The sequence below is a fragment of the Dermacentor albipictus genome, chromosome 3 (genome assembly GCF_038994185.2).
Source record: "Dermacentor albipictus isolate Rhodes 1998 colony chromosome 3, USDA_Dalb.pri_finalv2, whole genome shotgun sequence".
Taxonomy (NCBI): Eukaryota; Metazoa; Arthropoda; class Arachnida; order Ixodida; family Ixodidae; genus Dermacentor; species Dermacentor albipictus.
The window spans coordinates 107,801,263-107,825,942 of NC_091823.1; the positions used below are offsets into that span (position 1 = coordinate 107,801,263).

Genomic DNA, 24,680 nt, shown 5'->3' on the forward strand with positions numbered 1-24,680 from the left:
CAATACTTGCGGAAATCATAATGTCTGTAATCATGAGAAGAACAAGCACAACAACAAATCTCAGAATTAGCAGCGTAAGTAACCTTAATCGCATAATCTTCGGCTTGGATTCGAAAATGAGCGTGGTTCTCGTTGATATTGCGCATACGTCCCTAGGTCGCATCACGGCTAGATAAAGTTTGTGCGCTGCATCTTTGGAGACTGTTTCCTCAGGTATATCACCTGGCTTGGGGCACACAAAATAGACTTGCGACAGAATTGTGATTTGACTACCTACTACAACTCGCCATCGCTCCTTCTTAACGCAAGCTTTACAGACCCTGCAATATTTTCTTTCAGTGCTCGCCCTAGTGTGCGCATGCACAGAAGGGCGTGCGTGTGTGCGTGGCAAACTAGTTTGCCATAGAGTGCCTCGTCTCCATTTAATCTGACCGCTTACCAGCCCTTGCGAAAACAGCGCAGTATTCCCGAGCCGAAACCTACGGTTGAGAGCCTTCATTACATACACAAGCTCATGCGTAGAGCGTAAGTATTCGTACAAGAGCTCTGTAATGCGCTTGTACATTTAGCGCCCTCTATTCCCACAGAGCGCATTCTGTGTTGTGTGGTGTGATGGAAGTGTCACCGGAAGGTGCCTCTAGTTGCACACGAGCATGAAACAAAGTTTTCTCGGTTTTCTCACTTGGGCTTGATACGACAGTGTAAGTTATACGAAGCCATTAAGAACTGAGCGCTTTTGCCATGGCAACCTTCTCCGGCTGAAAAATTAGTCGTGTCAATGTAACACGTCGACGATTCGACGTCGTTCTTAGGAACTTTATGACGCCTCAGGATAGCTTTGTTTGCAGATAACATTTCTGGCTCGTTGAGTGTGCTGCCGAGCGCTCTGTATTCTCGCTGGCGCACTCATCGGCACTGTTGTGACAACTGACAGGGCACCATTTGTAAACAAAGGGCGACCTATAATGCGGTATGTCGTAAGTTGCAGCTGTAGACAAAAAGAACCGACTCGTACGTCGACTACCCACACATTAATTCGAAGCCTTCCTGGGGAGTTCAGGCCAGTTTTCTCTAACCACTACCTGGCCACTGCCTGACCGTTCTTGGGTGCTGATCCCGAAGCTATAGTACAGTCTAAATATGTGTGCTGATCCCGAAAGGCACACGTTATGGGGCCACAGAGTACGTGCCACTGTGTGCCTGCCGCCTTTCAATCAACGCAAACTTCCCGTGTGGCAGAAATATACGGCGAATCGAGATTGAGCATGTTCCGCCCCTTCACACGTAGGCCTGCTCACCTCCAAGCTCTCTCGTTCGAACAGGTGTGTGTTAGTGGTGTCTGGAAAAGAGCGGGAGAGAAAGGACGCACTCACTTGCTGCTCGCACTGCTCAAACTGGAGACCGGAAGACTGGCACAGCATTCGGTGTGCGGCTTCAGAGCAGCGCGGGAACCTACGCCGTGTGGCCGCCCCACGTTTTAAGGTTACTCACAAGGACGAACTATACTGTCAGCGCAAGGCACCATCCGCCGCTCTCTGGACTATATGCAGGTGGTAGGCGGTAAGTTTTGATTTTTTCGACGGGGGGAGGGGGCACCAGCTTTCCGAACCCCACCCAAATATATATATATATATATAGGTAGGGTTCGGATATATATGTAACCTTTGATTACAGTTAGACTTGAAGAAACTTCGGTGTGACCTCGAAGAATTTTTCAATCACTGAAGTGATGGCCTTACATGAGTATTTACAAGACCTCATAGTAGGAGACAGTCGAAATTCACAGCCTGTGTCCCCTGGCATCACCAACAGACCAGTGTCTCTCGGATGAGCCATAAAACAAATGGATTCAGTAAAACACATTGGGGAGATTTATGTTTTTTGTGCGCATTAAGTCGCTCAAATACACATCGATCAAAAAAGACATGTCATTCCTTGTAAAAAGCTTTATTACAAAATGATACAATCAAGAAATATTTTCCTGGCGACGGGTCAGTCAAGAAGATAATGCATAACATATGTAAAAATTACAAAATTACACGACAGCAAGTAGGAACATCGTGGATCGCGTTATTGAGCAGATAATACAGCATATGTCGTATAATAGAATAATACGGCATAGGGGTGCAATGATATACTTTGGGCTTTGCTCCACAGTAGGGGCAGTATGAGGTATATTGTGTGGGCTGGAAGAGGTGCAGATAAAAGTGACAGGGAAATGAATTAGTTTGAAGCTGTCGCTACGCGATGGTATCTTCTCTGTTAAGGGAATTTTGTGGTGGGGGAAGGTGTCTCCTGCTATCTCTGCAATATTGTCGAGTTTCAGTGTAGTACAGTGGTTCTGTCGGTGCGTCGTCTGGGTTGAACAGCTGTCCCAATAGGCACCCGGTTAGCGAGATCTCGGGACTACCGCATTAGCGCGTTCATTACCATAGAGAGAGGAGTGTCTGGTGTCCAGACGATACGCACCCTGTGTAAGGCTGTGGGGCGTAATGAAGTAAGGATGCGGTGTGTGTAGTGAGTCGCCCTCCCCTGTGCCAAAGTCGTGCAGGCGGTCTGAATCAGTGACTACGGTGATGGGTCCATCCGGTGCCGGTATGGCTGAAGCGTGTACGCTGGCTGGGGCGACAGCAGCCTCTTCCGCCGTGCCACTGTACACAGTGTTGAGCGTGGCCGAAGCCCTCAGAATGTCTGTATTATCTAGTACGACTAGACATAGGGCATGTCTCTGTGGGCACCGAGCCACGTCGGTGTACAGGACCGGTGTGTTCGATGTGTCATCGCGAAAGAGTCAAGCCAGTGCTTGTGCTCTTGCCTTTCTTCAACCTTTATGACGGTCAGGGTGCATACTCCGAGGAATAGGGGCCACGTGAATTTATTTGCGAATGCTATATAAGTGCAAGAAACGCGCGGACTTCCTGTTGCGGTTTTCTTGATGTTTGGTATCCTAACCGGGATAGAATGAGGCACCCTTTCATTCTTCGTTGGAGACTTTCGATTGGCTGTTAAGTTAACCTTCGACAGTTCGCGGATGGTGTTGTGCACACCGAGTCGTAGCAGGAGCTGCGTGGACGCATGTTGGAGTAGTCCCAGCGCTAGCTTCAGTGCTGTATGGAGGAGGGTGTCCATCTGGTGCATCTCGGTCTGAGTCAGGTTATGATAGGAGAAGTGGTAGGTTAATTGGCTAATTATGAGGCGGTAATACGGGTAATGCAAGCCAACAGTGCATTTAGATTTAATTAGTTCAGTGACTAATCAATAAAATTGTTAAGTAAATAATAAGTAATTGCTAGATTAATTAATTGGTTCATAAACATGAATGTATAATTGAACAAATAATAATTACATGATTAATTACTTAATGATAAGTTCGTTTACATGAGTTATTTTCAAGTTGGTTAAATAAAGGTCGTTCAACACATTATATTGCATTCAGATCTTTATAGTGTGATGACGACCACTCTGTATAGTTCAAACTGGAACACCTCAGGGAAAAGCAAGTCTTTATTTTATACAAATGCGTTGCTTGAAATAACTAAACTAAAAAAAATCACTAACAACACAAAGCTGGACGCACGCGCTAGCGGCGCACAACTGGCAGAATTGACAACAGCTGCAATGAGCGACGGGAAACCCTATGGGACGGACGTTGGCTGCGGCGCTGCTGTCGCGCGGGCTGGCATCCAAGTGCCGGACCTTTGCACACCACCCGCCTCACGGCAATGGATGGCCCGTGCCGCCCTTGAACACACCAGGAAGTCAATCGTGGACCTCGGCACAAAACACTTTCGCGGTAAAAACGGGGAAAGGTGTGGGGGGCACTCGATACAGCGACGCATCGCGTGTGTACAGCGCTCTTGCTCGTTCTTTGTGTGCAATCGGGATCACGTGAGCTGCGAGTGCCATGACGACGCGATAGAGTTGGATACCGTAGGGTCCGGTGGAAAATGATTGATCTTGACTTCCTCTGTGATGCTGTGTAGGAACGCGTGACAAGAATCGGGGTCCGGAGAAATGTTGTGCAAAAGGGGGCGTTTTGCGCGGGACGGAAATTGAGTGACCCCCCCCCCCCCTCACTGTTCTTCGCCGTTACCTCAAAGGAATGTGCTACGAAATGGTGACCTACTGTTGAATTACTTTGAAGATACTATTTGTGAAGCAGGACGTGGTATGTACGTCATATTTAGTCACAGTGGCCTATAGAGAAATATTTCGTGACTTACGTATAAATGCGCAGGTAGCGGAAGTGGTTGTAGTGGTTTTACTGCCACTGTAATAGCTTAACGTTCAAGCGCTTACGGCTTCGCGGGCCGTTTGAGACTTTCTTAATGTTGCAGTCGGTTTCCTTGTTATGGTGCTTTATTTTATTTCCTTATTCTTAAAGCCATATAGCGCTCAGGACAAAAATGTCCTCATGCTTTAGTGTTTATGCTTGGCGTTGAATTGTAGAGTCCCGACGTTTCTCCCACTATAAGCATTGCTGGAAAGTCTAAATAATTAATTTATTATTATTATTATTATTATTATTATTATTATTATTATTATTATTATTATTATTATTATTATTATTATTATTATTATTATTATTATAAGAGCCACGAGGCAATCTGGAATCAGTGCAAAGATAGTCAAGGGGTTGCTGTAATTGTCATTCCTCACCGATATGATCGGTTTTGTTTGATGCCTTTTGCACACCATCTTGTCACCGTCCCCACCGGTCATCGGCTCAGAAGGCACTTGTACTTTCTGAGAACCTCTGGTTTGTACGAGCGCCTTTGGCTCTTTAGGAACTGCCCGTGCGCGTCTCTGTACCCCCTCTGATTCCTCTCTTTCTCTTCCCCTCTTCCTTTCCCTCAGCGTAGGGTAGCCAACCGGACTCTTGACTGGTTAACATCTCTACCTTCCGTATATACCTCTCTCTATCTCTATCTCTTATCACCGTCAGTGATCGCTGTGTCGAAGCCGTCGGTTTAAATAGTACTCTTTTATCGAATCAGAAGTAGAATATTCTGCAGGTGACAGTGTGTCCAACAGTCATCAGAATGTTATTCATGTAACTAATGTATGTAGCTAGTGCTAACCGTACTTCAAGCAGCATCACCATATAATAACCAAAGGAATCTTAGGATGAAATGCAACCTCCGCATCATTAGATCGATGTCCTTTTTCAGCATTCTAATATTTGTCGTGAAAACATACACGCACTGAAAAGAGAAGAAAGAGGAAAGCACGGAGCAGGCTGACAATTGCCACAGAGAGAGGCCTAACGCCTGGCGCGACATTACTACAGAATAATTTGAAAATTCCATTGGCTGCAAAGCACGCGTACATCGGGTTATCTTTTTACAGCAGAGTTTTGTTTTTCTCTTGAAACAATACTATACAATAAATATGAACTGGAACATCGTTGCTCGTTGCTGTTCGCATTTTATTTTTTCAGCTATGTATGTATGTACAGTGTATGTCTATCTTATGGTGTCATGGTAGCATGCCATCTAGAACCTTAACGATTCCTCGCTTTCATATTTTGTGGCGACTGGCAGTTTTGACAATCTAAATTCAGCTTATACTTGCGTATAACAAAGACACGCGCTCTAGGCCGGGAGGAACAAAAGGCCCGTCTAGGAAACATTAAGTTCGTTAATTTCAAGGAGATGCTTGTGCTTAAAGACGAACAGTGTCGTGACGGGCCACTCGTCGGATAGCCTCATGCGGAGCCAAACAGAGTAGCAGCCAGAATAAAGATGAGCACGATGGCAACGAACGTCACAGTGACAATGACAGTAATGGCACGAATACCGCACGATGTCGATGACACCGCTGCCACCGCTAAGGTTATCATATCGCCCTTTAGAGATAAAATCCTGCGTGGGAACAAATAGAGGTTTCTGGTAACTACATCTGCGGATGAAACAGACTGATAAGAAGCAGAATAATTAAAATGGCAGCATATATAACGAAGCCGGAGAAACTACTTATCTTTCACGTTTTTTTGGCCCAAAGATTCCTGGGGGAATAATAATGTCTGTAACCATGGCAAGGACAAGCACAATAACACACCTCAGAAATAACAGCGTAAGCAACTCTATATAATTACACAATTTGTCGGCATGTAGAGATAAACATGGTTCTCCTTGATATTCCGCATATGCCCGTAGGTCGCATCACGGAGAGATAAAGTTTGTGTGCCGCATCTTTCGAGACTGTTGCCTTGGGTTTCGCATCTGTCTTGGGTGACACAAGATAGACTTCCGGCATGAATGTAACTTGACAACACCTTACAACAAATTACGGTTCTGTTTAGTTAAGTGCAATCTTTGCAGGTCCTGTAATGCTTCCTTTCAGTTTTCACGTGCGTGCGTGTGTGTGTGTTTACATGACAAACAAGTTTTCCATGAGATACCACGTTTTCATTTAGTCTGGCCGCTTGCCAACCCTTGAGAACACAGCGCAGCATACCCGAGCTGGAACCTGCGCTGAGGAGAGCCTTGATAATAGAGTTTTCTTACATACACGCTTGTACATTTAGCGCCCTCTCTTCCCACAGCGCGCAATCCGCATTGCGTTGTGTTATTGAAGCTTCACCGAGAGGAGCCCCTAGCTGCACGCAAGTTTGAAGCAGAAAGTTTTCTGATGTTTCCTCACTTCGTGCTTGTTTACGCCACAGCTGGGCAGTTTTGTCACGGCAGCTCTCTGCGGCTGAGAAATCAATCGTATCAATGTAAGTGATGATTCGACGTCTTTTCTGGAAACTTTCGGGTGCTTCAGGCTAGCCTTGCTTGCAGATAACATTTCTCGCTCGTTCAGTGTGCTGCCGATCGCTGTGTAAGCTCACTCGCGCCTACATTGTCACAAGTTGCATATTTGTAAACAAAGGGGGCACTATGAAACGGGATGTCGTAAGTTGCAGCTAGAAGTGCAGACAAAGAAGAGCCGACTCTTCCGTCGACTTCCCAATTTTTAGTGCGAAGCATGGAGGAAGAAAAACTGAGGAGGGGTCCTGACGTCACACTTTGTGAAGCTAAGTGAAGCCGAAAGTTGGCGTTGCTCCGCCATCATATCTCGTCAGCAGAGTAGAGCATAGGTCTGGTTTATGATCCAGCTCTGCAGTGGAGCCACTCCACGCGCGCGCAGGAGACAAATGCCGCGCGGTGTTCCATTTGCTTTTTTGTCTGCTGGTGGCGAGCTACATGCGGCAACAGTACGCAAGCGCTGAGCAAGATGACACTTTTTAATGCAGACAAGCTAGAACGATTGACGTAGCCGTAGAGGTGCCAACCCCCCGAAATTTTTAGTTTCTGTGTACATATATGGACGCACATATACAAACACACGCACGAATGTACATATAAAGAATAAGACCCCCCTCGATCCCTCGAAATAAAATCCGAACTACGCCCGTGGCTCGAACAGCTCGAAAGTTCGCGTTCCAACCCGCATTACCTTGCAACAAAAAGCGGTGCTTTGTTTTTCAGCATGCATATGAAGTTTTCTCGCGGAGGCGGTAAGCAAGAAATGTTTTAAAGGGTGATTAAAAGAAACTTCACACACGTGTGGTAGACAATTATGTGAGCACGTTTTGGCTGCCGAAACGAGACCAATAATGAGTGTCGCCAACGGAACTATCGTGCCTGCAATTATGTCAGTGACCGTTGACCATCATTCATCACTAAACGTCGCTCACAGCAGCTGCACGTTTTCGATATATGCGGTGCAGACACGTAAATTTAAACGCATTTCAAATGCTCGCATGCGCGCATCTTATGCAAAGCTTATTTTTACGATTCATACCACAAACGTAGCAGTTGCTTCGTAGCAGCAAATTTGCAAGTGGAAAAAGATTCAAGATGCAAGAGCTTCTAGATCAAATTTATTTCGTACAAGGCAATGAATGAGCAATGGATGGTGGCAGCAGGGGATGAGTGCTGGTTCTTGAAGCCTTGGAGAGGCAGAATTCAGAGCCACTGGAAAGACAACAAGTTATTAAGAGTCACAAAAGGTTATATTTCTTTTTTTTACTAATCACATAAGATGACAAACTGGCAAAGTAATTATTGACACATTGCAGACTGTAATACGACAGCACATTTCCCTGTATCTCTTCATACTACTCAGGTTAATTTACTATAACACAGCGCTTACTAAACGTACAAAAATAATTTCACATTCCTCACGCCGACTTAGGCTGATCGAACAAGCAACATATTGCGGGCGGTAAATGCTGAAGCTATCGCAGCTGTCTCATAAGCGGGAGTGCATGGTGTTTTGGCTTACTACAAAACAATGAACACCAGCACATCAATCGACTTTACATGAAAAATTGGAACGCCGACAAAAATTTTAAAATAACGGAGCAGAGAACAACCAGGGTGCAGCGGGCAAATTGTACCTGCTAGTACTTACTCTGTTCTGAACACACTTTTCTGTAGCCGCATAGTCAGAACAATCGTACAAGCAACAAAAGGAATTGAGCGAGTTAGTAAGTTAACATTCTTGGCGTATATGTGCAGCGCGACAAAGACGTGTCGTCCTTTCTTTGTACCGCGTCTGTGTCGCGCTGCACATATACACAAAAAATTGCACAAGTAAACAACCTCTCATGCCAGGCGTACGTATTTCAGCGTATACAGGAGAGTTACTCGAGATAAATGCCGCTTTAGTGTAAACAAGTCGAACTCACCTCTGTAAACAAGGTGAACGGACCTCGCTTATCTTGGTCCCTTTCGGAGCCGGCCGGTCTCGTCCGTCCGCACGGCACCGCGTAAAAAGCTTTGGCACCTTCCGTGCGATTTGCGCAGTTTGGTGTGCTGCAACCCGTCTTACTGGAATACAAGTGTCAAAATGATCTGCTTCGTAGCACTTCACCAAAGTCGTTAACTTAATATCCTCGAATACCGTACCCGCAACGCGAAGCCAATCGTTGCTACTAGGCACGCTCCACGGTCCGCTGATTGCAATTTCGATGGCCCTGACAGAAACGAGTAGGCGCCGTTTCCGTAAAGTTGGCTTCAGAGCGCGCAGTTGATCATTTGACGTCATTTTGCACCACGTGATCGCGCTCGGCGAATAGCGGTGCGAGCGGCACGGGAAAAATTATGCGCAACTCTGCTCCCTGCGTGAGCATATACAGGAACACTAATCATACCGAGTCTGTTATCCCTTCTTGTTTACATTTCTCGCGAAACCACGCCGCGCTGCGCGCAACCGGGCTGCTCGGAGGTCCGCGCTCCGCAGAAATGCTAAACAAAAGTATGTAATCGCGATGTCTCATTGCATTACCGTCGCCGAAGTCATGTTGACAGAAGTTAACAATGAACTTCGCACATTGGGCCGTAAGGTCGAATCGGCTGCTTTTATCGGCTTTAATGAAAATATGCGTGCTTCATAAGGCCAGCCAACTCAACTCTTCTCATGATCAACCGTAGGTACCAGCCGCTGCCCTGTTCTTGCGTGTTTTCAAAAAAGGGTCACCTTTATCGCTGCCTTCTACTTGCTTTTCTCTGATTGGGCTTCCTGGGGCTCTCAGACGGCCTTGCGGGCTATACGTCTGGCGATACGAAAAAAATGTACGCATTCTCACTGCACTGACGCACTGGACACCCGTACTACATACCGACTCATTTGCGATCCATTTGGAGTTTATGAGCACAAACACATATTCTCGCGGTGGCTTGAGGAATCGTCGTGCTTTATTGAACAAATTTCGGGTGACCGCGCATCACAACGACAGTGCGCCATCGAAGGAGCAGAATGTCATTTCTGACTCCACGTTTAGATTCATTGACTGCGGCCTGAGGTGCCTTCTTCCCACAGTAAGTGAAGCTTCACGGAAACAAAGTTTCGCGATAGCCGGCGCACGGTAGAACCGGTAGAAATCGGGGAAGGGGTCTGCTTCCGAAAAGCTCGGACCAAGCCCGCCGCCGGTCCCACCCGGAACGCCGGCCTCCCAGTGCCCGACGCGGCCGGCAAGACCTCGCGCACGGGCATGGGCCAACTCAGTAACGTTGGCTAGCCTCTCTACTGACGTGATGACTCACGTAATGTAAACCATGTAATGACGTGATGAGTAAGCACCTTACACTAAAGTGCCCTAGCAACCTCTTCACAAACATCGCCAGTCGACTTCTAGAAATCAGACTGCTGCTTCACTACCTCGTCGAGCAAGGACACGACATCACGTTACAGTGGATTCCAAGTCACTATGGCATAGTGGACGATGAACATGCCGACGCAGCAGAACGATCTGCGCATGAGGATCGCTGGCAAGACTCCATTCCATTCTCAAGAACAGCCACTGCAATGAAAATTCGTGTGCTTGCAAATGAAGCCATCAAATTTTTATGGAACGCACCAAGCTTGAAGCATACACATCTACACCGACTGGACCCATCTCTTCGACTTCGACCCCCATCTGGACTCTCTCGACTCGAAACAGCAGTACTTTGCCGACTGTGGCTTGGTGTCGCCTACACAAGATCTTTTGCCTTCCGAGTCGGTATGGACGACAGCGCGGCTTGCAGTCACAGCGGCGGCGAGGAGACTATCGAACACGTGCTTTGCCACTGTCCTCAATACAGCGTGCACCGGCTGTCACTAGCGACCGCGTTGGCACGCCTTGACGACAGACCACTTTCAGAACAGTCACTTTCGGAATGCCGACATGAACTGTAGCGAAAGTCGGTCAAGGCTTTGATGACGTTTTTACGTGACAGTGGCCTATTAGAAAGACTATAATGACCCCATTCCGTCCCTTTTCATATTTTTTTCTCACGCTTTTATTTTTGCCACGCTCTTCTTTCCGTCCTTACTTCCCCTTTCCCTTCCCCTAGTGCAGGGCAGATAACCGGAGGTTTTAACTCTGGCTAACCTCCCTGCCTTTCTTTCATTTGCATCTCTCTCTCTCTCTCTGCTCCCCAGTCGAGAAAGCTCGACAGAAAAAGAAAGAAAATAACTGTGGCATTTTACGTGCATTGGTTAGCGCATAATTTGAAGAAGATAGGGAAACGCACCAACGTGAATGTTGTATTTTCTGCTCCTAAAAAACTATCCGCAATGTGTTCCAAAGTAAGCAAAGCAGCACGGGAGCCACAGTGCTGCTCCACAGGGTGTTCAACTGCTTTCTTAAAAAGAAACTGTATTGAGGGTATTGTTTTTTCGGTCCCGCTGTCCTCTTGAAAGAAATATGTAGGACAGACAGACAGGAGCCTAAATGAAAGATTTAAAGAGCATAACTAAAATGTACACGAAGCGATTAGTGGCCACCTAGTTCCCCACGGCAGGAATTGTGGTTGCACTTCGATCTTTCGAGGAACAACAAACGTTATAGCAAAAAAAAAACAGAGGAAGGAGAACTAGATAAATAATTGACGCTGCGGAAAAAGCACGCGTGAAAGAAAATTGTGTTAGTATGCCTTCTTTGACCCTCTCTCAGAAAAGCACACGATTTTCTTCACTCACACCTAATATAGCACGTGCTTCTGACGCAAGTTGATGATGCAGGTTAATCAAAGATAGGGATACGTGTATCATGTTATGCTAGTCCTATTTTCCTGCATATATTTTTTGACTTCCAAAGGTATATATATGCCCACATGTCAGAAAATAAAATCAATTGTAAGTCAGCGCCCTTTTCGGCCTTTATTCGTCTTGTGTTCCGTCGGTTTCGCGCTGTCCCCCTACTTTCATATGGTTGGAACTTTCCCGAAACGTTTCAACAACACAGAAGAAAAAACAAAGATGTAATCGCTAATTTCAACGCTCTCTTGCTGTGAACAATCATTGCGGTAATTTCTTGGTTGCCCTTTTTCTTCATTCGAGGGTTGCCAATGCAAGATATTGCTCCAGTCAAAAATATACCGAAAATCAATGATACTGAAGGACTCATAATTGCTGTAATAGGTTTTGTGGAAATCCATGCCCCATATATGTTGGCGCTCTCTGGAAGGTCACCTCAAGCAACCCCTCCAGGGGTAAAAAATTTCGAATACATTACCATGAACACTCTACAACAAGCGCTGCAACAAATGATGCAGCAGATTACCCAAGAAATCAGTGAAGCCAAAAGCTCGATCAGGAAAGAAATGACAGCCAGCAATGTAAGGGGCATGGTAGAGCGTATCTACCACAGACCAGGACTAGCGGCCCTGTGAAATGATTCGAACACCTCAGACACCGCATACAAATTCTCCCCGCACTAACATGGCACGTACACGCCAGACAGACCACGAACAATTCTACATATGGCAGTGGCACTGTCGCGGATATCGCAGCATGCAAGGCCTGCTCAAACAATACATAAACACGCACATAACGCCGCCTATCGTAATTGCACTCCAGGAGACCGGAAGAAGACCGGTCCTGCCAGGATGCGAGGTTTACGAAGGCCCAACAGAGGGAAAGGTGGCTATTCTAATTGACAAGACGGCAACAGCCATTGGACACCATGTTATTTCAAACACTAATGTAGATCATGTTACAGTAGAAATTGTAACAAATAAAGCAAAACGTAAGGCCAAGAGCAGCATTTTCGTGGTCCATCTCTACTGCACCCCAAGGGAAAAAGGGCTCTTCCAAGAAGCGTGCAAGCTAGCCAGAAACAACCCTCTAATCAACATAGGAGATTTCAGCACCCGCGACACAAGCTGGGGCTATTCGCACACAGATGCAAAAGGGGAAATGATCATAAAGGCAGCAGAGAACCTGGACTTCGAGCTGCTCACAGACCCAGCCACCCCTACGCGAATCGGCAAAAGTGTAAATAAGGACATGATCCCTGAGCTAACATTTATCAAAGGAGGACAGAACATCACCTGGCTAAATCTACAAGAGACACTAGGAAGCGACCACTGCATACTGCATCCTCGAGTACCTGCAGGAGTCGCGAGAAGACAAATTGGACAAGCCAAGATAAGTGACTGGACTGCATTTCGAGCATAAAGTGAGGAACAGCTTGGCAACATAACCACTCTCAAAGAATGGTGTCAAATCCTCACGGAGGTACGAAACCATTGCACAAAACAGATAGAACTGACAGCAGACATACCCGAGGTAGACGGGAATCTTCTACGCCTCTGGGAAGCCAGACATGGGGCCCTATAACGTGTAACTATTCCAATATGCCTTTATTCCAATCTCCTGACGTCAAATTTGCGTAACCGCCGACGCAAGCATCAGGCGGTCACCTGCAGGGTTGTCTGAACAGACCAATCAAACGCTCTCCTCGTTCATATGGGGTCACTTTTGTTTGCTTTAAAAACGAATAACATTGCCTACACTGAGCGGCTTGGCTTATCTAAGAGAGAGAGAGAGAAAGCAAGGACAGGAAAGGTAGGGAGGTCAACCAGAAGAGTATCCGGTTTGCTACCCTACACTGGGGGTGGGGGAAAGGGGAATAGAAAGAAGAAGAAAGGGAGAGAGTAAGCACAGAGTACGTGTGGGAGGGACACTATGCACAGGGACACTATAAACGGTCTCTTAAACCGGTGTACCTCAAGTATTGCAGTAATGCACGATTCGCTTTTCGTGCCAGTGACGGGTGTGGCCACGGTCCGAGTATCTTTGACTCGGTGAAAGGTCGTAAGTCTAGTCGGTGTAAAGTTTCCTGCAGAGAGAGGCGTTGTACATCATAGTGGGGGCAAGTACACAATAGGTGCTCGATGGTCTCCTCGCACCCACAGTAATCGCACATCGGGCTCTCGGCCATTCCCAAACGAAAGGAATATGAGTTTGTGAATGCTACTCCCAGCCACAAGCGGCACAGCAAGGTTGCTTCCCCGCGGGAAAGGCTAGATGGCACTTGTAGCTGTAGCATGTGGTCCAGTTTATATAATCGGCAGTTGAAGGCACCTGAACTCCAGAGTTCTTGCGACTTTTTGCGTGCATGTAGGCGAAGTTCCCTGGCAGCGTCAGACCTCGCCAAAGGTATGGAACGCCTCTGGGTATCTTTGTGGGCAGACCGGGCAGCCTTGTCTGCTAGGTTGTTGCCGACAATGCCACAGTGAGCAGGAATCCATTGAAATGTAATGCTGTGCCCTCTTTCCAGAGCATGGTGGTGTACTTCCCTGATGTCAGATATCATCTGCTCGTATACTCTGTGACGTAATGCAGACTTGATGCTGTGAAAGGCTGCCTTAGAGTCACAAAATACGACCCATTTCTCTGTGGGCTCTTCGGTGACGTACATCATAGCGGCATGGAGAGCTGCAAGCTCTGCTGATGTCGATGTAGTCGTGTGCGACAATTTGAATTGAACTGTAACCTTCTTGGCTGGAACGACGAATGCGGCAGTTGAGCTGGCACGTGAGGTCGAACCATCGGTATATATATGTATGCGGTCATGATACGTCTGGTGTAGTAATAGGAGCGTAAGTTGCTTCAGAGCCGGCGATGGATGATTGGACTTTTTTGTAATTCCAGGAATATCAAAATTTACTTGAGGCTGTCGTAGGCACCACAGGGGAGATGAAGGCTTTGTCGCCGGTGTAAAAGATGACGGTATGCACTCTTGATGAGCGCTAATCACTCGTGAAAAGGTCGCTTGAGGTCTTTCGGCTGGTAGGGAGGTCAAATGATGGTCGGGGATTCTTGACAGATGGCGAATGTGCGCTCTGAGAGATGGCTTATCTAATTTTCTCAAGAGAAGTGAGGAGCACGCTCAAGTGGAGAGGGATTCGATAGGGCCGAGCCACTGCAGTGAAAATCAATAAGCCGATGAAGAGGGTGGTGCCGGAGTCTGCAATTGGTCTGCTTTCCCTTACTTAGCTTGCGGTGGCTTGTCGACAATCTCGGCGGCATGCAACGGAAACTTAAGAATGACGTTAAAACGGATCCTCAGTAAAGAAGAGTTGCTAGAACGAGGTCGTAAGCGTGCCTAAAGTGCTCGAAAACGTTACATGGCCACGCAAAAAGCTTTATTACACGCAAATAAACCCGTGCTCTCCGGCTGATGAGAGTAGCCAGTGTCTGAGCGATCGGTGGCAGCCAACTTTTATTCCTTTCGAAACAGGTCAGTCTGCGGCTATTTAGAAGAAAATTCAGTTTTGTTCGGCATATTAATGCATCTTTAACGCGTACACGTCACTTTGACGGGGTGAGTTCTTGCGGTTTTGTGACGTCGCGTGAGAGGCAAGTGAAGTGGGTGCAGTCCGAAAACTTTTGACGAATAGCCAAGTGCTAATGCCGAAAAGGCGTCGAATCAGAAATAACTATTTTTCTTTTGTTCGGTCAAATCATGCATAATCAGTGTGTATACGTCATATCAGATAGGGAGCTATCGCTGTTTTTGTGACGTCACGTGACATACAGGTGAAGTGGGGGTGGTCCAAAAAACTTTTACCAATTGCGGAGGGCTGATTGCAGAATTAGAATAGAAAATTTTTGAATAGCTTTACGTTATAGCGCCCGCAGTCTAGTGAAATGCTAGAAGCGCCAGAACCATAACAGGAAGTTAAAGGTCAAGATCGCTGAAATAACATCCAAGGCCCACGCCGCCCAGCTAGCTCGCCTCAGTCGGCAGCAACTGAGCCACTCCTTGGCTGGCACATTACGTACAGCGCGCACTTGCAATATTCTGAGAGCACTCATTGATTTCTTTAACTACAAAAGAGAAACCAATAAGGCACTAATGAGACTTCTTCACACCTTCAAGGGTACCGAAGCTGAGCTGCTCGAAAAAGCACGAGAGAAATGCTTCGGACATCACCTACCTCCCAGCTATAACGACCTGTATAAAAGAGCTGAAAACTCAACACTCGACAAACCCATAACGAAGGAATAGGTTTACTCAGCCATACGAAACAGCACCAAAAATACTGCTCCGGGAGCTGATCGCATAGGAAACGCTGCCATTCGCAACCTTGGCAAAGAGGCCACTGAAGAACTCACTCAATTCATAAATGACCACTTTGAGATGGAGACCCTACCAGCAGTATGTAAGCACGCGGAAGTAATCCTCGTTCCCAAACCAGGCAAGAAACTTCAAGCTGAGAATCTCAGACCGATATCGTGTACATGTTGCCTTGGTAAGCTATATGGCGGATCCTAACCCAGAGACTCCAAAACTATATGGAAAGGAGATATTTGTACCCAGACACTATGATTGGTTTCCGGGAAAAACTCTCGACACAGAGCGTGGTCCTCAAACTTAAAGAAGAAGTTCTCAAGAACGTCACAACCCGAGAGGAACTCATTGACATGGGCATAGACATCAAGGGGGCTTTTGGCAATGTCAACCATGAAGCCATCCTCATTGGAATAGAATACCTGAACTGCGGCCAACGCATCCACGGCTATGTAAAAGCATTCCTCTCAGACAGAACAGCTACAATAGGCATAAACGATGCCCGTACAAATATTTTCCAGGTCCCCAATAAGAGCACACCCCAGGGATCAGTACTCTCATGGTCGCTCTTCAACATAGCCATGATCGGACTTGCCAGAATATTAGAGAACATCCCGGGCATGAGACATGCAATGAACGCGGACGACATTACCATTTCGATCATCAAGGGCTCCTTGGGGAAAAAGGAAACAAAACTATAAGAACTCTTCTACAAGAAGCTGCCAACTGCGTCGAACAGTATACTAACGAAAGAGGCCTGCAATGTTCAATGGAGAAATCCGAGCTACTCAGAGTCTGTGGACACAAACTAAACAGGATGGTACCCACGAACAGAAATCTCAGCCTCAACGTGCACCTCGAAGGCCATGGCAATACCCGAGAAGGCAATAATAAGAGTGCTAGGGATGTGGCTCTAATCTAACCAACGGAGCAACCACACCCAGACGCTCCTCAAAAATACAACGCTACAACTTACCAGAATGATTAATGATTAGCAGTGGTGGTGGTGGAAATTATGCTTAGTACATTTTCTTACATGCGGCTTCGGACGTTCTGGTGATATTATTTGCTGCGTTTTTTCTGCCTTTATTGACCGAAGTATCGAAGTAAACCTATTATTTCTAGACGTGTACGGCCCTAAAACTGCACGCGTGTGTAGTCGCTGAGAATTGTTGCAATTTACAGCGCAAAATTTTGTCGAAAGTCCGCAACCTGCAAAGTCAACAAACTGTTTCAAGCCATACGGACGAAGCTTATATCGTGCTTGCAGCTCCAATAAACACTATCGTGCTGTCGTAACTTTTGTAGGTAACTCCTTTGCTTGAAAAGCACCAGGTTTATTTCAGACGTGTGGCTCTATCCTCTGAATACACGTTCAAGCCGTCAAAGCTAGTCAGGATTTCCGTTGTGGAGTCATTCCGGTTAGAAGTGCAAACGCTTCAAATGGCAAAACCGCAAGTCTTACTGCGTCAGCTTCGCACTGATGTTGCTAAACTGTTGCAGACTTATCGAAAAGGCACGAAGCCCGGTGCAATGGCCCTACCAACACAGGAACCGTTCTTCGATGAGTAGATAGCGATCCCTGATTACCACCGCATTTGGACTGTGCAAGGCCGCTACAGAGTTATCAGTGCACCGCTTCACATCAGATATGCCGCCAGCAATCTCCAAACAATGGTGCTGATTTACTGTCCATCGACCGATCGAGAGTCTGCACCTGTCAACACTGTCGAACTCGCGTAACAACAAGCCTCAAAGCTCAGGCTTAGAAAGCGCAGTAACAATATCCGTTTCTCCGCCTTGCGGAAAACGACATCCAGGTATGTGCATTGTTATACCAGCGCTAACAATCTTTTTTATAGTTTCATCTTGCTTGCAGCGCGAAAGGGATGTGAGCACAAGAAATTCATACGTGACAGGCGCTGATCACAATTGACGCTTGACCCCATATATGACGCCATATGACTCCTGTAAAGTTTTATGAAGTATGTCTGAAAAGCTATGTCGCACGTCTTCCTTTTCTTGTCTTTACCGTATTGAGCGAGTTCAGTGCTACCTCAGAGCTGTAAGCGGATTCTAGTAAAACGTACGTACACTGTATAGTGCAAGGAATTTGCATATATATATATATATATATATATATATATATATATATATATATATATATATATACACCTCTCAAGCTGCACAATCACTCTTCACTCGAGACTTTAATATCTGTTCTTTATGTTTTAATTTCGCAAAATTACGAAGAACATTTTGATCCTAGAACATGCTTTGCTATTGACATCTGGCGATTTCACATTCTATGAATTTTGCTGTATTCGTTCAAAGTGCCTAATGAAACGCCCCGTACCTAAATCTACTTCGTCGTAGTTTGCAGATGTTCTGCATTATCTACAGTTATTTGTTGCAGTGTCCAGAGCAGACGTTAAATCTACATTTATGCAGGAGCTTCAAACTGTAATACTGACTTAGTTTCGTTGGAGAAATTTAAGTGTTCGTCGTCGCCTGTTACCGCCTGGCTCTCTCCACAACTATCGTAGTAGCTTCTCTCTTTTTTTTTCTCTCTCTACTATAGTACCATTTATTTGTCGCATGCCTGCGATCGGAAAAGCACGTAAAATATACTTGTAGGAAAGAGAAAGAACGCATTCGATGAACTGATAATCTGTACTTTGAAAACACTACTTGTATTCGTTTAGCAGAAAACGTTCGATGACTTGTGCAAGGACAAAAGCTGCAACTTCCTTTCTTTTCTTTCTTTAATTTCACACCTAGATCACCGCAACTGTAGTCGGTGTGATGTCACAGATTACAAGATAACTTATCGCATTTGAGTGATACTGGTGCAGGAAACGTTAGTAAAATTTTCTGGGTGATGTCTTCGGCTTCTTTAGAATGCAATGTAATCCTTTTTTATCGATGAACGATGAAGTGTGTTATATTATCATCTTCTGCGATTTCATTATAGTGTTTCTATTACCATTACATTGTACCACTGCTGCAGTACAACTAGGTGCAACTGTGTTCCCGAAAATGTTACATGTTTCTCTGTTGCTCTCATGATTTTTACTGTACCTTTATGATGTTCATACGAGTCCTGTTAAGATATCGTGTAGCTATGCACGCTGTGTAATGCCCAGGTTCTGCATCCTTCTGCTGAATAAACGAAATCAAATTAACCTAAGTACGTGCAGACGATGTCAAAATTTACGGCGTCATGGCTCGCAGTTAGCAGGGACTTCAGAAAGTCCCCGTTCACCAATTCTTGTTGCCGTCTTTCTTTTTTCGTTCTTTGTGGCGTGGTTTGCCTCCTCCCGCGGTAACAGCAGGCATTTTACAATTGCGGAAGTGAAATCTACTAATGCAACGTGACTCAACATTCATTTCTAGTGTCCCTCTCAAAAAAAAAAAAAAACGTGCGGCTGCAAACACAAAAACCCACCCTACAAAAAACTCACTTCCCGCTGTGACAAGTGTTTTAGGTTGCTGTTCTATTTTTGCAGCAACCGCTGGTCCGTGACATACGCACACGTCGACAACATGGAGGAAGACTTGCAGAGCGTAGCGCGGCGAGAACTCGGAGAAACGCCAGAAGTGAAACGCGAGTCCTTGGCTCAATTGCGGGAGCTTCTCGAAGGTAAACGTGTCTAGAGGAATGCTCGTACTTCCACACGACGCCGCAAGGGAGGCAGTGTAGGTGCGCGGTAAAATTCACGGCAGCAGAGCAAAATAACCAATGTGATCGGCAGTCCCGTGAAAATAAGTCTCGCGATTCAGCTACAAAAGGGAGAGGAATGCGTTACCATTACCTAGCACCTCCTTGAGTTCCCGGATCCACGATTTAGAACCGCTTTCACTATAGTACAAATTGTTGTTCAAGAGCTCACTCGACGCACGTCCTCTCTCTTCGAAGAGCGAAGTGCAACTGCCGGTAGTCCGGAGCAGAGCACCGTCGGCAGAGCCGCACACACACAAACGCGCGCACACACACAAACGCGCGCGCACACACACACACACACACACACACACACACACATAAAAAAAAAAAAAAAAAAAAACGCGCGCGCGGCGCGTGTATATATATATATATGGGGTCCCAGCTAACTTGGACTAAGACTGAAAAAACCTATGCGTTCTTTGGAACAGAAATCGCGTAGATGTTGTTAGCGTTTATATAAACTTACAGTACTATTTTTGTTGCTCGTCGTGAGTATTTAGCCGAGATACATTAATTACCTTTTTAAATATAGCTTGAAACGTTCAGGCGTCAGTAGGCAAGTTGTGGAGCTTCACAAATATTGCCCAATTCAGGTATTTCCAACGATACAGACTTAGCGTGGCCTTAGCGAAAGCCCGCGGAGTTAAAAAAAAGGATACCACGTGACAGCGCGCTCTGTGCGCCCGAATTCGCCACGATTACAGCGCTCGCACCCGTTCTCTGTAAAAAAACATCGCTGCCATAATGCAATGCAATACTGGCACATTTTCAGCACGTCCGACGTAGCTTTTTTGATGACGCAAGACGGTATCTCGCTGCAGGCCTAAGCAATCTCTGCCTTTAGTGCTTCTCGTGTAGTTGCAGGTTTGCAGTACACTCGGTCTTTCACATGTCCCCACAAGAAGAAAAGGTGTCAAGTCCAGTTACCTTGCAGGCCATGCCACTCGTCCATGCCGCCCGACTCACTGGCGTTTGAAGGCTTCATCAAGCCAGGCTCGGGCAAGGCTGCTGCTGTGAGCAGGTTCACCATCGTGCTGGTACCAAGTTCGCTTTAAAAACACAAGAGGAAGATCACGGCGAAAATCTTCGACTGGGCCTTCCAAGATGTCGTTCACGTACCGCTGAGAGTCAAAAAATATGGGGCCAATTATTATTCCCTCAAAGATACCGCACTACACAGTGAATGACCATTGGTACTGGTGTCTGGTCTGCGGCACCCAATGCGGGTTCGTATCGCTCCAGTAATGCGCATTATGGATGTTAGGAATTTCTGGAGTAGGTTTCTTCACATGTCCAGAGCACTTTGTGAACAAAATCCGGTATTTCGTGACTGTTCATAAGGATCCAACTTGAGAAATCAAGCCGCCATTGAAAGTCTCTTTCTTGCAGCTTTTGATGCAGTTGGAGGTGATACGGATGCATTTCAGCCTTTCTAAGAACTCTTGACACTCAAGACTGAAATGCCGGCCTCGCCACTCACATCACGCACGCTGGTATGAGGGTTTGCCGTCTTGAACGCCAAAATGTTTCCTTCAGCCTCTTCACTGTTGGTCCCCTTTCTGTGCCGCATCTTCTTGAAGCTACCTCTTTCAGCGTCGAGTAACTCCTCGTAATTGTGTTCGCGCTAGGTCTTCCCCCACATTGCCAATTTCGGTATACCTTGGCAGCTTTCCTCTTGCTGCTCCGTGCCGCTCCCAAGGCTAAGACGATGTTTGCCTTCTGCTCGCTTGAGTACGGCATGATTTAGGCACTGCAAACAAATTCTTCGAAATGGTTGCGCGGCACAACGGTAATAGACAATCGAGCTCACATGCATCTTGCCGCTGGCACAACTTGGAAGAAAAGTGGCGTTGTAACAAATTATGCTCTCTCTCGCGCAGGTTCCAGATGTAAGATACATGTTTTGTGTGTATTTTTTCTATTCCGCATCTACTAGAACGCTGGAAAAAAAAATTGCTCTCCTCCTCATATCGGAATAAACGGCTGACGACGGCGCGTTATTCGGCGACAAGCGCGAGCGGCTGCTGACGAGGCGCTTTTTTGGGGCGCCGTCGCCAGCCACTGCCGGTAATGTCAGAACCGAGCAAAGATTGAAGCCCTTTCTCGTAAGTGAAGGGAAGGCGCGGCGCTGACGATGTTTTTCCAAATCACTCATAAGAGCGCTATAATTGCGGCGCATTCGGGCGCGCAGGGCGCGCTGTCACGTGGTCTTTTTTAAACGACGCAGACTTTCGTTCTTCCCGAATAAAAACGGCCATGCAAAGTCGATCTCGTTAGAAGTACCTGGGTTGCGCAATATTTGTAAAGCTCCACAACTTTCCTATTGACGCCTGAACGTTTCGAGCTATATTTAAAGAAAGTTATATCATCTCGGTTAATTACTCAAATAAGACGAGCAAAAAATGGTACTGTAAGTTTAGATAAAGGCATAGGTTTTTTTCAAAATTTTCGTCCAAGTTAGCTGGGACACCCTGTATATATACTTTTTGTTAACCTCCAAGTTTCTGTCCCATATGTTATCATCGGTAAAATTCAATTATTGTAAAGTTTTGTTTTGCAACGACAAAAGTGAACTCCTAGTCAGGATTTTGTAATCCCGACCGTATGCACTGCAACCCACATTTCCTGCTCGTCATCAGGGTCCCCTGTAATTTACCTAGATAAACGTACTCCTGCACAGACTCTAGAGGCTGGGTTCCTTAGATGACTTTAGATGCTTGTTTCCTTGCCAGGTTATTCAACATTACCTTTGTCTTCTGCATATTATCCTTCAACCCTACTCTTACAATTTCCCCATTAAGGTCCACAATCATGTCTTGCGGTATATATATATATATATATATATATATATATATATATATATATATATATATATATATATATATATATATATATATATATACATATATATACCACGTGACCGAATTCCCGCACTTCACATACACTGTTTTTCCACTGTGAAACTCCTAATGGTAATGCATCAAAAAGATTACTAAGTTAGCACAAGGCAACTTTACGCCGACTGCACTCGAGACCGTTCACCGAGTCAAAGATACTCGGACCGTGGCCACACCCGTCACTGGCTCGAAAAGCGATTCGTGCACTAGTGCGGTACTTGATGTGCACGGGCTTAAAAGACCGTTTATAGTGTCTTTGTGTATGGTGTCCCTCCCACACGTAACTCTCTCCTTTCCTTCCTCTTTCTATTCCCCTTTCCCCCACCCCCAGTGTAGGGTAGCAAACCGGATGCTGTTCTGGTTGACCTCCCTGCCTTTCCTACCCTTGTTTTCTCTCTCTCTCTCTCTTGCGCGATTTCTTTATCTTGGCAGCGACCTTATCAGTTCTTTGGGAAACGTGCTGTATAATTTTAGTTACGTACTTTTTATTACAATGTAACATCGTGATGACATTGTCGTCACGCATCGTGGTAGCCAGGTATTGCTTTACTGAGCTCGACGTCACGGGTTCGATCCCAGCGGCGGGGTGCAGGCGAGGTGTAAGTGAACGTCATGTACTTTGATTTAGGTGCACGTTAAAGAATTTCAGGAGGTCCAATTATTCACGAGGTGCACCACTATGGCGTGCCTTATGATCATATCGTGGTTTTGGCACGTAAGACACCAGCATTTTTTTTCTTTTTTCATGGACCAAGGAGTCTAACATGTGCGCGAGTCAATGGGTCTCTTGAAATTCAATGGCGCAATGAAACGTGAAGGCTCCTTGCGGGCTGCGTTGCGATCCCGGACCGCACAAGGGTCCGAAAAAGAAACCAGCAACGGCCCGTCCCAGACGCTCACTCGTCGCCGGGGCGGAGCGAGAGCGCACACGTTGGCACCCGAAAGATGGGGAACTATGCTTTAAATTACCTTCATATTGCTTGGAATCGGTTGGCACAGGACAGGGGTAATGGGAGATCGCAGGGAGGGGCCTTCGTCCTGCAGTGGACATAAAATATGATGATGATGATGATGATGATGATGATGACGATGGTGATGGTGATGATGATGAATTCTTATAGGACACGTAACAACTTCCAGCGTATAACCAACATTTGCCATGTGGTCTGGTGAGGGGCCCTTTAAGTTTCAATTTATTTATCTCACTTTATTGCCGCAATTCCTTCTGCCCGTTAGCGACTTCTTTATTATTGCGAGAGCGATTATATTGTAGCGAGATATAAGCTATTCTTTGTCATCTGTACATGATCATCATCATGTGGGGCTCATATGGGGTTCTTCATGATCGCTTGTGGGGCTGGCTCTCGAGTGTGACCCGTGCTGTGGGCGTGATCGCTTCGCCGTATCTCCGAGTCGGAATAAACGTAGTGACGACTGCTACGTCACAAGTGGTGGAGGTGCGGGGTAGCCGAGGCCGAGATGGTGGAAGTAGAAGTGCCTGTTGGCTCGTCCTGCGACATGGTGGTCGACAGATGGCACAATCGGCGACCCGATCGAAGCTCCAGGAGGGTGAGCGGGGAGTCAGAGGACGGAGGACCGAAAAGCACACTCCACCACTTGTGACGTAGCAGTCGTCACTACGTTTCGGCTACCCCGGCCTCCCCGTATTGGGTTGTCAGTGGACACCAGCGTGATCCCCATCTGTTTGCTGGACTTCGCGGGGAAGACGTCGAAGATTGGCTGGACGACTACGACCGAGTGAGTTCGGCTAACCGTTGGGACGATGCGTCCAAGCTACGTCACGTCGCCTTTTATCTGACCGGAGTGGCCAAGACTTGGTTTTTCAACCATGAGGTTGATTTCATGAACTGGGGCGCTTTTAAACAGCAGCTCCGCCAAATCTTCGGCACACCGGCTGTTCGTTCCGCCCTCGCAAAAAAGACGCTCGACACTCGCAAGCAACAAACCGGTGAATCTTATACGTCGTACATCGAGGATGTGCTTGCTCTTTGTCGACGTGTGAACCCGGCTATGACCGAATCAGACAGAGTTCGCCACACCCTCAAAGGCATTGGAGCTATTGCTTTCCATGCTTTAGCCATCCAGAACCCCGCTACCGTTGCTGATATCGTCGCTACTTGCCAGCGCCTTGACGAACTCGAATCAGTACGGTTGCAGCCAGACACCACTGCGAACACTACTGCCGACGACCCTATTTTAC

The 24,680-nt window shown here is 46.5% G+C and overlaps 1 protein-coding gene across 1 annotated transcript in view; it reads left to right on the top strand.

The window, feature by feature from the left end:
• Positions 1-1,450: 1,450 nt before the first annotated feature.
• Positions 1,451-24,680, top strand: part of LOC135904880 (alpha-tocopherol transfer protein-like) — a 38,535-nt gene continuing 15,305 nt past the window's right edge. Inside the window, exons 1-2 of the mRNA XM_070535919.1 lie at positions 1,451-1,560; positions 19,348-19,481. Coding sequence (XP_070392020.1) covers positions 19,385-19,481 — 97 coding nt within the window. The 5' untranslated portion in view covers positions 1,451-1,560; positions 19,348-19,384. The remainder of the gene's footprint in view (positions 1,561-19,347; positions 19,482-24,680) is intronic.